The sequence below is a fragment of the Acanthochromis polyacanthus genome, chromosome 2 (assembly GCF_021347895.1).
Source record: "Acanthochromis polyacanthus isolate Apoly-LR-REF ecotype Palm Island chromosome 2, KAUST_Apoly_ChrSc, whole genome shotgun sequence".
NCBI classification, from domain to species: Eukaryota; Metazoa; Chordata; class Actinopteri; family Pomacentridae; genus Acanthochromis; species Acanthochromis polyacanthus.
In genome coordinates this window covers 7,078,159-7,094,108 of record NC_067114.1, presented here as the reverse complement: position 1 = coordinate 7,094,108, position 15,950 = coordinate 7,078,159, and the positions used below count along the sequence as shown (strand labels likewise).

The 15,950-nt window shown below is 39.4% G+C and overlaps 1 protein-coding gene across 2 annotated transcripts; it reads left to right on the top strand.

Moving 5' to 3' along the window:
- Window positions 1–924: 924 nt before the first annotated feature.
- Window positions 925–14,188, top strand: tgfbrap1 (transforming growth factor, beta receptor associated protein 1). Of its 2 annotated transcripts, none has more exons than XM_022191522.2 (13): window positions 925–1,157; window positions 2,431–3,141; window positions 3,528–3,722; window positions 4,269–4,423; window positions 4,621–4,703; window positions 5,230–5,410; window positions 5,503–5,663; window positions 6,116–6,173; window positions 6,276–6,419; window positions 6,759–6,902; window positions 8,124–8,283; window positions 8,483–8,949; window positions 9,824–14,188. In XM_022191522.2, exons 2-13 carry the CDS (start codon window positions 2,445–2,447, stop codon window positions 10,010–10,012), a joined length of 2,634 nt encoding a protein of 877 aa, XP_022047214.1. In that variant the 5' UTR covers window positions 925–1,157; window positions 2,431–2,444; the 3' UTR covers window positions 10,013–14,188. The 2 variants fall into 2 exon arrangements, with proteins under 2 accessions (XP_022047214.1, XP_022047213.1); XM_022191521.2 differs by having other exon boundaries at window positions 2,426–3,141.
- The last annotated feature ends 1,762 nt before the right edge of the window (window positions 14,189–15,950 follow it).

The following is a 15,950-nucleotide window of genomic DNA, read 5'->3' as shown; positions in this document are numbered from 1 at the left end:
CAACACCGTTAGCTAACATAATGCAGGAGTGATGGTTGCTGGAAATGTTCCTCTGTACCCATGCAGATATTCCATTAAAAATCAGCTGTTTCCAGCTAGAATAGTCATTTACGACATTAACAATGTCTAGACTGTATTTCTAATTAATTTAATCCTATTTTCATTGAAATAAAATGATTTTCTTTAAAAAATAAGGACATTTCTAAGTGACCCTAAACTTGTAAACAGTAGTGTATGTGTATGTGCACTTGATTCAACCCGTCCCTACTGTTTTGGGTTTATTAAATCGAATCAATTTCATTTTATCTTGATGCATTTTGTATTTTATCTTTTACATGATATTTACCATAATCAGATTTAGAATCAGGTTTAATGGCCAAATACATACACAACATACAAGGAATTTGATTTCAGCTATTGGTGTCACCCTAGGAGTATGGAAAGACAATAATAAAAATAAAGAAACTATAGAAAGAAGAACAGGGAAAAAATAGTAGTAATAAAAACAATCATAACACTAATATAAAGATATTTACAAGCTAGAAAGGAATATTTGAACATAGTAGTACAAAATGATGATTGCTACATGATGATACAGTGCAAAAAGCAGAGAATGTTCATAGTGCAAAAAGTACTGTACATATCCATTGGAATACTATCTATTGTACATTTGTGGAGGAATGGCTCAGCTGTTTATTAGGGTGATGGCAGTGGGGAAGAAGCTGTTCTTGTGACTAGTGGTTTTAGTGTACATTGTTTAACTTTGCATGTAAACCACTTTAAATAAATTCTGTGTGTAATAAGGTGCTATATAAATAAACTTGCTTTCTATATAATACAAGATAAAAATGGCACTTAAAGTGAATTTGAAATGCGTTAAGAAATCGTCTGCAACAACTGCTGGACAGTCTTGAACGCAGCCTCGTATCACCTGCAGCCAGCGGGGGTTCAATGCAAATGGGCGGTGTTTTATCCTGGATAAGGAAGACCCACCATTCAAAGCTGTATTTCACAATCTGTCAGTGCCGTGTCGACTGTAGCACCATGGCTTTAATGACGTTTAACTGTAAATACATGTCATGGCCGCGGTTTTCGGAGCAGTAAGGCTCGCCTGTTGGTGGTGATCCGGCCTGCCGTCCTGAGTGCTGACTGCAGCGGTAGGTTCGCTGGCTAACGCCGACAGCTCCGTGAGAAACTGGGCAGGGAGTTGGTGCGCAGAGCATCATCTCAAGGGAGGGGAGGCCGAGAGGAAAATATGGGGTTATTCTTCAAGCTGACACTTGTGTTGAAAAGCAACCGTAAGGCTTGTTGAAATACAGCATGAACAAGCGTTTCTTTAGCCACGTTGAAATTGTAGCTTCTAGCTTTACTTTAATTAGCTTGCTGGCACCACTGGTCTGTGAAAGCTAAAGTTAGCTCAGCTAGCTGGCCCAAAAGCTAACATGTTAGTTAAAAACTGACTAGGACTTTATTACATGCCTAATATATGTTATCTTACGTACAATATATGTTGCCTTCACATAGTCACTGTTATTTAGTGACTATTTTGCGCTGCTGCCGTTAGCGTCTAGATTTGGGAAGCTAGCTGTTGCTAACGTCATTAGCTATCACTGCTTGAGCCCAACAGCCTGTAAGCTAATGTGTATCAAAATAGTTAAAAATCACAAGCCAGCGCCAACTCATATACTAAGAGGACCAACTTGATTCAAAGGCGTAAAAGAGGAGATTTTAGTAAAGAAGTGAAGTAGAGGAAAAGATGATAATAAAGAAGCTAAGTTAGTGCAACAGGATAGACAGTAAAGTTGAGCTTAGGAGAGAAGGCTGTATCAGTGTATGTATGTGTATCTTTACTTTGTGTAGTCATATCTGTCAACACACATAAGATATAAGTTTGCCAAATCCTAAATTAAATGCCCAATATGTGACCATGAGCTGTAGTCTACAATCATCTTTGTGTCGGACTGCAAAGTCTGATAGACATTTTCAGGAAATAATCTAAAATATAGAGTGCCTTTAAAAATACAGAGTGCATTTTATTCACAACATGTCCTTCTCTTGAATTGACTTTGATGAGAAGTATTCAGTTTCCATAGCCAAAAGCACACACTGAGCATAAACCAACCTCTGTGTGATGTTGGTTACATACAAAGCTGCAAACCAGAAGTTTGAAATGTCATTTCTAATGTCACGCTGTCACATTTCTCCTGAGGTCAACGCTGTGTTTTACGTACACATAGTCAACATTCTAAAAAGTTTCTGAGCTGTCTAGAAGCAGACTAGATCCAGAGTTTGTTGTGAGTAAGAGACACACCCAGCTTGTCGATAAATAATGTATCACAGGAAAATGTTGTGCAGTGTACTTTAGTATTGATTATTTTAATTTGACTACAGTTTTGTTGATGCCTGTCTGTTTTCTATCATCTAGTGTAGATGCCTTGGCTGAGATGAGTGTCAAGGCTTTTGAGCTAGTCCCCGCTGTGGAGCGAGACCTCCTCATGGGCGACAAAGCTCGCATCAACATTGAGTGCATTGAATGCTGTGGAAAGCACTTGTATGTGGGCACCAATGACTGCTTCATCCACCACTTTCTGCTGGAGGAGGTCACTTCATCCAAAGGGAAACTGAGTTACTCAGCACAGAAGCTGCTACACAAATACCTGGGCCTCAAGAAACCAGTCGCTGAGCTGCGGGCCGCCTCTGCTTTGGAGCGTCTGATAGTGCTTTGCGATGGCATAGTGTTCCTCGTGGACATGGTGACATTGGAGACCGTGCCCTCAGCAGCAGGAGGTGGAGCCAAGATCAGAGGTGTGACGGCGTTCTGCATTAACGAGAACCCGGTGAACGGTGATCCCTTCTGCGTGGAAATGTGCGTGCTCTCCTCCAAGCGCCGGACAGTACAGATTTACATGGTGTATGAGGACAGAGTGCAGCTGGTCAAAGAGGTGACCACTCCCGAGCAGCCCTGCGCCGTCAGTCTGGATGGTTACTTCCTGTGTCTGGCTCTGACTACGCAGTACATGATCCTTAACTACAACACAGGAGCCTCCCAGGATCTCTTTCCGTACAACAGCGAGGAGAGGAGACCCATTGTGAAGAGGATCAGCAGGGAGGAGTTTCTCTTGGCAGCACCTGGTGGTCTGGGTAAGTCTGTGCAGAAACACTCTAACTGTAAGCCAGCTCCAAACTGCCAAATCTGATTTAAATGCTAATTATTTGGGGCAGGACTCCAAAAAGGCTAACACAACTCTTCTAGCTACAGCATCTCTGTAATGGAGAGCGTGTTGTTTTGCACTTTTACTGTCGAAATATCACCTCACATTTGTCTGATTGCCTTGGTTTCCCATTTTTGCTTTAATAGTTTTTTTTATTGATTTGCGAAAGGCAGTGCTTAATGACGTATTTTTTGTTTGCTTTTGGCAATAAAATCTCTTAAACGGCCTTTATCCTGCAAACTGAATTATCAGTAGGAATTGAATGTTTTGGAAAGTGTTTCTTTAGCTCAGTGAATGCTAAAATTGCCTCTCCAGGTATGTTTGCCAATGCAGAAGGGATATCCCAGCGGGCTCCAGTCAACTGGTCAGAGAGTGTTATTGGTGCGGCGGTTTGTTTTCCATACGTGGTGGCTTTGGATGAGAGCTTCATCACAATCCACAGCATGTTGGACCAACAACTCAAACAGACCCTTTCATTCAGGGAGGGACACATTCTGCAAGACTTTGAAGGTATCTTCACTTGTTGCTTCTCTCAGAGCTTTCAGCCTGTGGCGTCGAATCAAACTATTTACTACAGATGCATGAAGCTTTACCTGAAGTTAGCATTATGTTGGTAATACAACATCAATTCTTGAGGTGATTTGAACTTTCAAGTACACACTGTTCCATGGAAAATGGAAATGGGAGAACATGCTTTAATTCATAAATAGTTTGGGGTCTGAAAAAGTCATCGATTTGGCTAGCTGGACTAAAACCAAAACCTTTTAACCGAAAGTGGCTGACAGCTTAATGGGATCTGAGGCGCTGCCAACCACTTCCTATTACCAATATTTCAGTTCAGTGTTAGAAATGAAATGTCACTGAGCTTAGCTTTAAAAATAAAAAAGTAAATTGGTGTTAGGCTCTAGACAGATGCAAAAACAGAAATTACAACTGAAATTGAACTGAACTGAAGTAGGAAACTCTGTCACGAAGATTTTGATTTGCTCTACATTACAACTGTTTTGCCTGTAATCTGACCTGTGTGTGTGTGTGTGTGTGTGTTGTGGATTTTAGGGAAGGTCATTCTGGCTTCCACTAAGGCCGTGTATGTCTTGGTTCCTTTGCCGCTGGAGAGGCAGATTCAAGACTTACTGGCCGGTCACAGAGTGGAGGAGGCGCTCATCTTAACAGAGGGAGCGCAGAGGAATATTCCCAAAGACAGGTTCCAGGTATCTGAGTGCTGCTTTTGATTTTTATGGCTGAAGTATGTTGAAAGGATGATGCTATGACGATACCGGTGTCACTAATATTCACTTATAACATGATAACATGGTTTTCAGAGATTAGTAATGCAAACTAATAACCTGAGCTGAATTGCATTATTAACTAAAAACAAAATTGTATTCGTTGTTGTCATTTTCTGCAGATTTTGCACAAAAGAATCCTCCAGCAGGCAGGTTTCATACAGTTTGGACAACTTCAGTTTTTGGAAGCGAAAGAACATTTCAGGTAAGAGTCAGAGTGCTCGGTTTTTGTAGAATGGCTCTGTCACGTGGTTGAACGCTTTGTGGCTTAAGTATAGCAAGAACCACACAGATCCAAGGATTTCATAAAATAGCAATGTCACTTATAAAGCTTTATTTAGTGATAAATATTGTAAAAGGATCTGTGTTTACATTTGATTAATTTTAGACTTTGTTTTCGGCCCACTGTTGGAATAAATTGTTACATCTTGAACAGCAAACATGAAATTGATCAGCTGATCCTACAAATCAGAACGTATCTACAACATAAGTAGTCCCAACTTTAGGTCACCTTTACTGGGAACCTTTTAGTTGCTAATATTTGTTAACCACAAGAAAGCTTTATAATTTTATTAACGCCTCCACCACAGAGCTTATGTTTCCAGTCCTGTTTGAAAGTGTTAATCATAAGAGGTGGTCAGTACTCACTGACTGCACCGAGTTCTTGACCTTTAGTTCTTTATTGCCTCATGCATTAGCAGCTTTTGTGACCCTACTGTTACATTTTTCAGGAAGGGTCAGTTGGATGTACGAGAGCTGATATCTCTCTACCCGCTGCTGCTGCCGGCTTCTTCCTCATTCACACGATGCCACCCTCCTCTGCATGAGTTTGCAGATCTCAACCATCTGGCACAGGGTGACCAGGAAAAAGTGTTACGATGCAAGAAATTCCTTATTAGTTATTTAGGAGAGGTAACTCGAATCATTTACTTTTGTCCTAAATTTTTGTGGTACTGTATAGCATGTGGCTCACTCCCCCCCCCCCCCTTCCTCTGTATATGCAGGTACGAAGCACAGAAGTGGTGAATGGCTGCAGGGAGGATGTGGACACAGCACTGTTGAAGCTGTATGCTGAACAGGATCATGATAGCCTTTTAGACCTCCTAGCTTCAGACAACGCCTGTGTGCTAGCAGACAGTGTCCCATGGCTGGAGAAATATCACAAGTGTGTATACTCTTACCTTTAAGTGGGGAAAAAAAAAGTGCATTCTGCGTTCTACACATATTTTATCACTGCATGAGGCATCACTTCTATAGAACCTCCATTAACTGAGCATGCAATTTAATCTGAAACACTGTGAAACTGTTAATAAATAATTTTTAAAACTGTGGTAATTAGCAAAAAAACACCACTGTGGGATCACTGTGGGAATCAGTATAATTTTCATTAATTATCATAGCTCCAAATTTCATAAATTCCTTGAGGGACAGACCAACATGGGGCTTTGTTGGGTAAATACTTTTCCTTGCCCCATGCTGGTAATTAACATCCTGGTAAAGCTTTAATACTGTGTCCACTTTAGTTGAGCCAATTTAATTACTCTGTTCAAAGTAATCTTGAGGGAGAGACCTCGCTCGCTTCATTTTTGCTTTTTTTTTTTTGTCTCTCCGTTGTAGATATTTTGCACTTGGACTGCTCTATCACTATAATGGTCAGGATTCCGCAGCGGTTCAGGTGTGTATGTATGCCTAAATGTTTTCCATTATTGATTCCTACAGAGAAATCTGAGGAAACACAATGCTGATCCCGTTTTTTGTTTTTTTCTTTTCCTTACAGTTGTGGATTCGTGTGGTAGATGGGGATCTGCAGGACTCCACAAGATCTGATCTTTACGAGTACATTGTGGACTTTCTCTGCTCCTCCTCCAATCTGGACCTTGTATGGAAGTATGCAGACTGGGCTTTGCGGAAGGATCCCACCGTAGGTTACCTCAAATGTAACTCTGATGTCAAGTTATTAGTTCTAATCAATTTGATGTAAAGTTGATTTTTTGGAAGAATGTCATTTGTCACTTTCCACTGCTTGCAAATTTTTTCTTCAATGTCCTATTTAAAAATAGCAAGTGCTGAGTTCTTATTGAACCCTCTTACATAATTTAGTGGCATACAACTCAGTTTATGTCTGACTTGCACATTACAGTCTATTGGAACACTGAGTTGTTGAGTATCTTCGGTCATCACTAGCATCACTTTTTGGCATTTTTCATTATGTGGTAGAGCAATAGTGGTAATAACCTTGTCTTTCTTTTTCTGTTTTTAGATAGGTGTTCACATCTTTACAAAGAGGCCTGTCAGAAAAGATCAGCCAGAAACGAACCCTGATGATGTCATCACTTACCTGGGGAAGCACGGCCAGGCGCTGCTCCTCTACCTGGAACATCTGGTGCTGGAGAGAAGGATACAGGTACCAGAAATGGACAAAAAATATCAGCTGGTAAAGACAAATGTGACAGTGACTGTGATGAGCATGAACTCAGAGGTGAAGAACATGTTAGCAAAGCAGCAGCTCTGGTGCTCTGTGTCTCTACACAGGAGGCATTCAGGCACAATATTGAATTGTCAATCTTTTGATTTTTGCAGTACATCACACAATCACAATGGTTATGTGGGGAGAATACAAGTATACAGACAGCGTAAATTATAAAGTTTACCCTATTTAAGGGCACACAGAGCTATGTTTTACCCTGCTGTGTAAAGCAGCTGGATTGATTACAACAGAAGTATAGCTGTCCCATCAGAAAAGTGTGAGACAGGCAACTGAATGAACTGTTGAGGTGTCCTTACAATAGACCAAGTCTGTCCTTGCATCAGTCACTTTATTGTAGCTGATGCAAACTCTAACCTTGCTGCAGGGCAACAAGCATCATAAGAGGAATTTCCCTGCAGTATCAGTTCTTCAAAAGTGTTGAACTGTGCTATTGTCATGAATACACACATGGATTGCAGCAGTCTCACCGTTTACCACTAATTATCAAAGTGTTTTGATGAAGCAGGTCACAGGAGACACAGCGGCTGAGTGGGTAGCACCGTCCTTCACTTCCACCTACATTTACTTTAAGGTTGCCTTTAAAGTGGCTGTAAACCCTTCATTCCAGGAGTCTGGCACCATATGTTTGAGTACTCAAGAAAAAGGATGGTTGAATGCTTAGTTAACCAAGAGGTATTCACTCAGAGCATTGCTCTTTTTCAGGATTTCCTTCATCTACACGCTTTTTAACCTGACTTCACACTTGAAAGCTGCTCAGTTTAACCACAGTCTGATACGTGAGCTGCTGATAAAATCAGTTGTAGAAGCTGGTAAATTAGAACCTTTTTATGGATATGTCAGAATCTGTTGTAAAGTTGATGCCAGTGATGTCCCCTCTTTCCTTTAGGTGTTCAGACACTGCCTTTGTTAATGTGCATTTGTGGTGCAACTTAGAGACTGCAATAAGTCTTAGATTAGGGTAAATAAAAATGCTGCTTTAATTTCTTATGCAGAGTAGTAAATCAAGCTAATATCGGTATAATGTCATTTGGAAACAATGTTTCCAGATAACTGCTTTTACAATAAATATTTGTATTATTTCACTGAGCACCTTCCTCATGGAGAGCTTATTGGATTCTTCCATGTTTGTGAATGCAGAAGGAGAAGTTCCACACACACCTGGCTGTGATGTACCTGGAGAGGGTCTTATCTTTGTTGTCGGAGTCGTCAACAGATGAAGAGCAGCTGACCAAAGCTAGAGAGCGGCTCCAGGCCCTGCTCAGGGAGTCCAACCTTTACCGTGTACAGTTTCTTTTAGGTGAGTGTTCTACTTTGAACATTGTTCTTTCTATTTTTGCTTAATAGTGGATCTTAACCAGCCTTCAGAACATTTTAATTAAGCTGTTGTTTAGTCACTTATAAAGTACATAATGACATTTATCTTGTAATTGTGCAGTTGGAGAGATTATTTTGCAGGTTTCAGCCCCTAATGTGCTGTCTTATTCTGCTCTGATTAGGTAAAATGGAGAACTGTGAACAACTGCTGCTAGAGCGTGCAACACTACATGGAAAACTAGAGGAGCATGACAAAGCACTACACATTTTAGTGCACAAATTAAGAGACTTCCCGTCCGCTGAGGCCTTTTGCATATGGGCCTCTTCTTGTCGAGATTCTGAGTACCGGCAGCAGCTATTTCACCTGCTCTTAGGGGTGTATTTAGATGGGAGCCTTCCTGGAAATGCTCAGACGGCAGCAGGAGGTGGCACTGGTGAGCTGGAGATGGCAGCAGTGGACCTACTGAACCGGCACGGCGAGGTGTTTGATGCAGTCCGTGTTCTGCGAATGCTCCCTGAAGGCTGGTCACTGCAGCTGCTGCGGCCCTTTCTGGGTCGAGCCGTCAGGGCCAGTATGCACGCCTGCCGTACCTCCCAGATCACTCTGGGGCTAGCCCACTCTGAGAACGTTCAGCTGCTGCACGACAGGGTGAGAAACCATCACTTAATACAATAATGTGCATGTTGTTTAAATTGAAAGTAATAATAATAATTCTTCCTACAACTACCGTACTTGGTTAATGTGTTCGTGGCTTTGTTCCCAAGATTGTTATTTAAAACACAAGACACCATTAGTTTTACAACAGATTAACAACAATACACTGAGTATAAAAACTCCATAGTACTTGTTTTACATACATTGAAGTAACATCTCTCAGATATGTGCAGCAAACCAAAGTAAAGTTGAGCTAATTAGTCAGAAAATACTTTTAAATTATTATTTAATAATTTAAGTAATTTTTCCAAACAAATATGAAACATTTGTGTCTAAAATGGAGGTGTTAGATGCATTTTCTGGTTGTATATTGTTGAGTATGGTCTGATTACAAATCAGTTAATGATTTAAGTAATTCTTCCAAACAAAAACACAGAACAGTTGTTTCTCAGATGTTATTATTTGATGTAGTTTTGTGTCCTATGTGGTTGAGGAAACGGAGTACGTTTGTGTTTATGACTGTTTGTCAAACAGAAAAAGAAATCTGATTACAACTCCATGGTCAATGGCATGTCCAGATTTTGACACGGAAGATCAAACATATATTGAATAAATGAAGAACTAGCAGATAAACTGATTTTAAAAAGGCAGAAATTTAAGTCTCCTGGATTTGTGTGAAGGATATGGAGCTTTGTTTTTTCCCGGAGCCAAATTGTTTGACTGACAAATATTTCATGTAATGTTATTCATTTTATCAGTAGAAATTTGAGTTGAGAACTGATCGAACTGATCATTTTAGAATGTTATTTATGTAGTCATTGCTGATTGGACTCATTGTAACTCTTCTTATATGTTCGTTTCCCTCCAGCTGAAAGAGCGCAAGAAACCCATCTTTGTGTCTGAAAAGAAGGGATGCCACCTGTGCCACAACACCTTCAGTGAGCCGGCCGTGGTGTGTCTGCCAGGTGGAGTGCCCGTCCATACTCACTGTGTCGCACAGAGAGTAAGAGACTCTCCCACAAAGAGACAGTTGACTAATAGCAGTAACCATACGTGAGACTTGACCCTTCAAACAACCATGTGATCTGTGATCAGAGGCACTGAAGTAAAAGCAGGACGCACTGAGATTTTTGGATGGCTGGGGACTGTGGGGATAGCAAAAAGCACAGAACACCGATTTCCATGGTAGGATCTGCAGTGGAGTCAACAAGAAACACAAAGAAAGCTGGGCGAGTTTGTACATGTGCGAGGGAGGAACAGAGGATTTCAGCTATTTATTCATGTGCAGCAATTGTACCACACTTTCAGACTTAAAGTTTCAGTTCAGTTCTTAGCCCGTCCTGTCTTCGCTCGTACAGTTTTGAATCTGAATTTGAGAGACCGCTTGAAACGCAGAACACACAACATTTGAATCCTGTTGCAAATTTTTTTTTTGAAGCATGAATAGTATTACAGCTGTTACGGTTGTGGTCTAATCAACCCATATGGGTATATTAATCCTGTCCTAACTTGCACATTGCAGTGTTGGGGTTTAATGTGAAATATTACAAAGACTCATCAGTACTGATGGAAATGGAATCTTTTATGTATATCATTTACATTCTGCTCTGATCTGGTCTCACTGCTGCTTTATTTACCCTCAGCCATAAGATCAATGGACAGTGTATCACAGTATTTCAGTTGATGACTTGACAGCAACAATTTGATCCAAACCTACTAGATTTTGAATGTCCTGTTATCGTCTGTGGAGCGTAACCTTGTAAAGCACTACATGAAATCTGACACTGCTTCACTAATCGTCAGTAAGTGTGACTGAAGATCTCAGAATACATTAAGGACCAATCAGACTGACCTTCTAAAACTTTCACAAATTACACGGATCTTTACTGATGAGTTACACAGATGGTTAAACGTGACAGCAAATGTTATGGCTGAGTGAAAAGCAGCAGCTCATGTGAAATCAAGCTTCCTAAGTATTGTCTGGCTTTGAGTAAAATAAATCGAGAGGGATCTTCATTGCCCACCTGCTGTCATAAATCCATTTTGTTTGTATGATCAGGGTATATACAGTCTATACCAAGCAATGTTAAATGATTCAAGATGAAAGATGTGAAATAATTACTATTTTCACATCAGATTGTAGTGTATTTGATCTGATGTATGGTTAAACACAAACTGGTCTGATAGTGCACATTGAAATACAGGCTCCAGAGTAAAACGTCAGCTCACCACAAGTCTGCTTGCCTTTGACCGCTGCAACAGAAATCCAGTTGATGATCAAGGTTTAAAACGTACCTGTGAACACCACTGCGTTCTCAATTTTGGCCTGCAGCATGGCTTCACAATTACAATAAGCAAGTGCCTCAGCAAGGTAGGAAACCGATTGAGAGTTGTCATAATGATGAGAAAGGATAGAAGAGCATCAGCAAACTAACACAATCAGAAACAGCTGCAGCAGTGGTTGGCAGGTAAAGCAAGAGCCACACTTCCAATTGCACCATCTTGCATTGGAAATTAAAAGGCTGGTAAGTGCTTGGCACAAGGATTGTCTGTGAAAAGCGGTGCTTCACTGACGCTCTGATGATGTGAAGGGTGTCACGTGAAGTCAAACACTTCAGACGGCATCCATGAAGGAAGCAATTGCTCTGAAAATGATGCAAAACAACAGGATCTGGTGTTGCCAAAGAAGCCTAATGTTTTTGATAGGGCACAGAGTCAAGATAAACCAACCAGCCAGCATGTTTGGTTTGGATAGCGCTGACTGTGTGGTGAAAGTGTGCTGGTATGAAGCTGTGTGATAACTAAAGGTGTAAAGGAGCACTTTTATAAATGGCACAATGACTGGAAGTTTGTACTGAAATACTAAATTAAAAGATGACTCCCAGTCTCAAGAAGCTTGGCAGCCAGGGAATATTTCCAAACCGAGAACAATCCCAAACACTGCAACAATCGCACGAGTTATTAAAAAAGACAAAAATGGAAGGTGTGACTTGGCCAATATGTGCACCACTTGAAAAACTCTGAAGTATTTTAAAGTGGAAGTCAGAGCAACAACAACCCTCCAGTTAAAAGCAGCTGAAAGGAATCAACTGTGAAGAACAGCCAAATATTTCCCCACAGATTTGTGTCAGACTCGTATCATCCATGCCCGGCAGGATAGAATCTCTCGTCAAGAATCAAGGTCGACATACAAAACATAAAATAATAAATGAATTAAACATAATCTCAGTAATGAAGGGTGTACTGACTGGTGTTACATTCAAGTTTGACTCTGGGGCCTGCATTTTCAATGTAGTCTGAACAGTTTGTTTCAGTTATACTTCAGATGAAATACCCTACACTCCAACTTAAAATAATAGATATTAAAAGATGCATTTTTAAACCTTTAGTGGCTTAGTCAGTCTTTGTTATATACAATTCAATTTGAATCCTGAAACCAGGATATCAGTTTCAGTCAACTTTTGGGAAAATGAAGTAATATTGAGTCGATGAAAGACTTCATTCTGAAATTAAATTTGGCTTAAATCTTTAGAAGGTAACATGTTCCAAGCGTGAATAAACATTTACAGTTTTCAAAAAGAATGGGACTAAAAGCAGTGAGATAACTGCCATTTATTTCAGGTATTACCAACTGTGGGTAAATCAGTTACTTTTTCAAGGCTCATGAGATGTTGTGTCCATTTTGTCGAGTTGTAAAAAAAAAAACATTTGCCACAAGATGGCAGTAATGTGTAGCGTGTTTTAAAGGACTGGCTTATGGATATTGCTTCTTCACATGCAATTTACTTGTTGCCTTGAATATGCTTTTGGAATCAGGGGTCGAAACTATGTTGAACTAATTCTCCAAACATCCAGTTTTTATGTTACGCCATAAATCCATTCACAAATAATCCCGTTTTGTTTAAAAAGCAATGCTTTAGTGGTCATTCGAACTGTGGGATTAAAATCTTTACTTAAGTACAAATTCATACTCCCTACTTTTCCATCAGACATACTTTTAAAGTGTGTTAAAGTACGTAGACGAGGATGAATTCTTCCTGCATCTCCAATCATGATGATTGTGAAGCATAACATTGCACCTGCACATAACGCCTGAACACGTTCTCGATGTCTTAGACTTGTGAGAAAACAAAGCATCCACAACTTTGCTAGGCTAAAAAACATTTAGTGTTACTTAATTCATCTCAGCTTTTATAACTGCTTCCTCTAGAGCCCTGGAGTTATGGCTTTAACCTTTTAATCATGGCACCTTTCTCAAAAATGGAAAGAAATGGAAGCCCGCAAAGCCCTCTTTACAGGCCTGTCATCACAGAACACTGCTCTCTTCTTCAGCACTTTCCAAATGTCGCTTTTGTGTCAGATAACAAAGTGCAACTTAGACCTCATAAATAATTCCCTCAGACAGACATAACTAAGGGCAAGTGTATGTAATAATGTTTATGTAGCTAAATTAGGTGACCAGTCCAGATCAGGGATATATTCGTAAATATTTGCTGGAAGTGATGCTTTGCAAAAGAATGTCAGCCTATTTCGCTTCGTGTTAATTAAGGTGGCAGGAGATGCAGGAATTCTATAATGGATGAATGAGGGAAAACTAACAAAAACAAAACATGTTTATGTAAATCTGCTGTACACAATACACAAACTTAAATCACTGTGTATCTCCATATCTTATTTAACACTTGTCTGTCATCCTAACAGTTACAAGAAAGTCTTCTAACTGTTATCAGTTTGTAATTCTTAGTAATAAAACAGAAACACATTTATTTATTTTTAACAAATTCTCAGTTGTCCTGCCTACAAAAACACATCACTGTTGTGGGTTTTGCTTGTTTCTCTCGTGCCTGTGCTGTCGATGCTAGCCAATTGCAACCCATTTCTGCAGGAAAATTTCTGTAAACATTCTGACTATTTTTCTAACATGGAAATTTGAACATTGTAGATACTGTAGGTTTCTCTCATTTTCCATGACAGAAATACACTGCTTATGCACAGCATCTTTCTGTCTGAAGAATAATTGTAGCTTGGCTAAAAGGCCTCTGCAACATGACTTAAAACAAACAACAAACTGATCAGTTCTGTGAGAAAAAATGCTCTTTTATAAATATATGTATACTGGTATGTATATACTGCATTTGTACTTGTTTGTTGCTTTCTAAATCGATGCCAATGTGGATGGAGTGTAAAAACTGTAAATCCGTCCCATTTTAATAAACATGAAACTGTATATCAACTCACAGATACCCACTTTTTCCTATTTCACACCTGAAAGTAACTCTTTTGTATTTTTGCATGCTTCCTGTTGCACCCACAGTTGTCCTCACTCATAATAGCACTTGAAGGTGATGGTGCGCCTGTGGGCTCAACAGTGACAAAAACAAAACAATTTTTTTTAAAAGGGAATGGCAAAGAGATTTGTTTAATTAGCAGTGGCGTTTTTGTGGATACCAATTAACTTTCTGAATGTGGATCCAAGCGAAATCATGAACTTTAGCACCAAAACACCTTGTCTGACACGTTCCACTTGCTAATTGTGGTGGCTGCAGGCTTGTTGTAGTGTGGAGGTGGGGGTTAGACTTCTGCAAAAGGGAAAATCAAAAGTAAATGCTTTAACATCTATGCACAAAAGCTTTAACACTGTTTCTTATCACAGAATTGTTTGTTCGATCTTTAATGGTATGTTGGTTTTATGATGTATTTGCTTTTATTGAACCACGGCTAATTGCATATTTGATTTCAGACAACACTGAAAGAAAATACATGGATTTTTAAAGACTTGTATCCTTTTAGCCATGTTATTGCTTTAAAATACCTAAAATGCATCTGTATTAGTGAAAAAGAATTGACCCTGCTTATAATACTGATGTTGCTTTAGTCAGAATGTAAACAGCAGCGAGAATTATTAAAGTATGTTTTAAAAAGACTATCTGAAAATAAGCTGTAATCCTCACTATGGGTCATAGCCACTTAGAAATATAGTAATACAGAAATTACTCCTAACTTATTATAGGCTAAAGTCTTAGATTGAAAATATCACTTGATTAAATGTGCATGAGCATCATTAGCGAAATATAATTGGAGTTTGGAGTTTATTAAAAGTACAAAGTATGCATAATTCAGAAAAATGTGTGTATGCAATAATAGACTATATGGTGTTGTTAAATCTAATGTTATTAATCAAATGACCCAGTAGGAACTACACCAACAATTACCTCCAGGGGACAAATAAAGTTTTCTGAGTCTGAAACAACAAAATGCTGTGAAATTTTACAACATTAAAGTAACAAATATCAGCTTGTGAAAAAAATATTGATTGGAAGGTGTTAATTTTTCTATTTGCTGACTGGTCTTAAGTTGTATTATTAATTTTTAAATTTTAGATTTAATAATGTAAAGGGTGAATCTGCATGTGGATGCTGGGCGATGTTACAAAGAGAGTGCTTGTTTGGACATTGTAATTTTCTTGTTAAAACGTTCTCAGATGTCTGACACTAAAATTTAGGTCACTCAAAGCGCAGCAAGGCACAAAAATGTGTCTGAAATTAAATGAGAATAATAAGTACAAGTATATTAAACGTGTTCCTTCCTGTAGCCGCCGCCTGTCGGCTAACACGGCTAACAGCAACAACTTCGGCTAGGACCGAGTATCGGTGATGAGCTAAATGGCTCCAAAATTCCGCTATATAAAGCCTCTCTTTCTCTCTATTTGCTTCTACTTGTTCACTTCACAAAAACTCCAAAAGAAAAAACGAAGGAAAAAATGCTAACCGAGTACCCGTGTATTTCCGAGTAAATAACGCAACATATCGCGTAACTTCAGCAACGAGATCTCGCACAGATGCAACAAAAAAAAATTGACCGGGGTTTTTAAACATTTGGCCTTTTTCCTTCCATTTTGGTCGCGACGATTCCTGGTAGTTTGCCTCATCTACCGCCACAAGTGTGTCCAAACTAGACAAGTATCGGCTTGTAAAAGTTAATGGATTTACACGAGG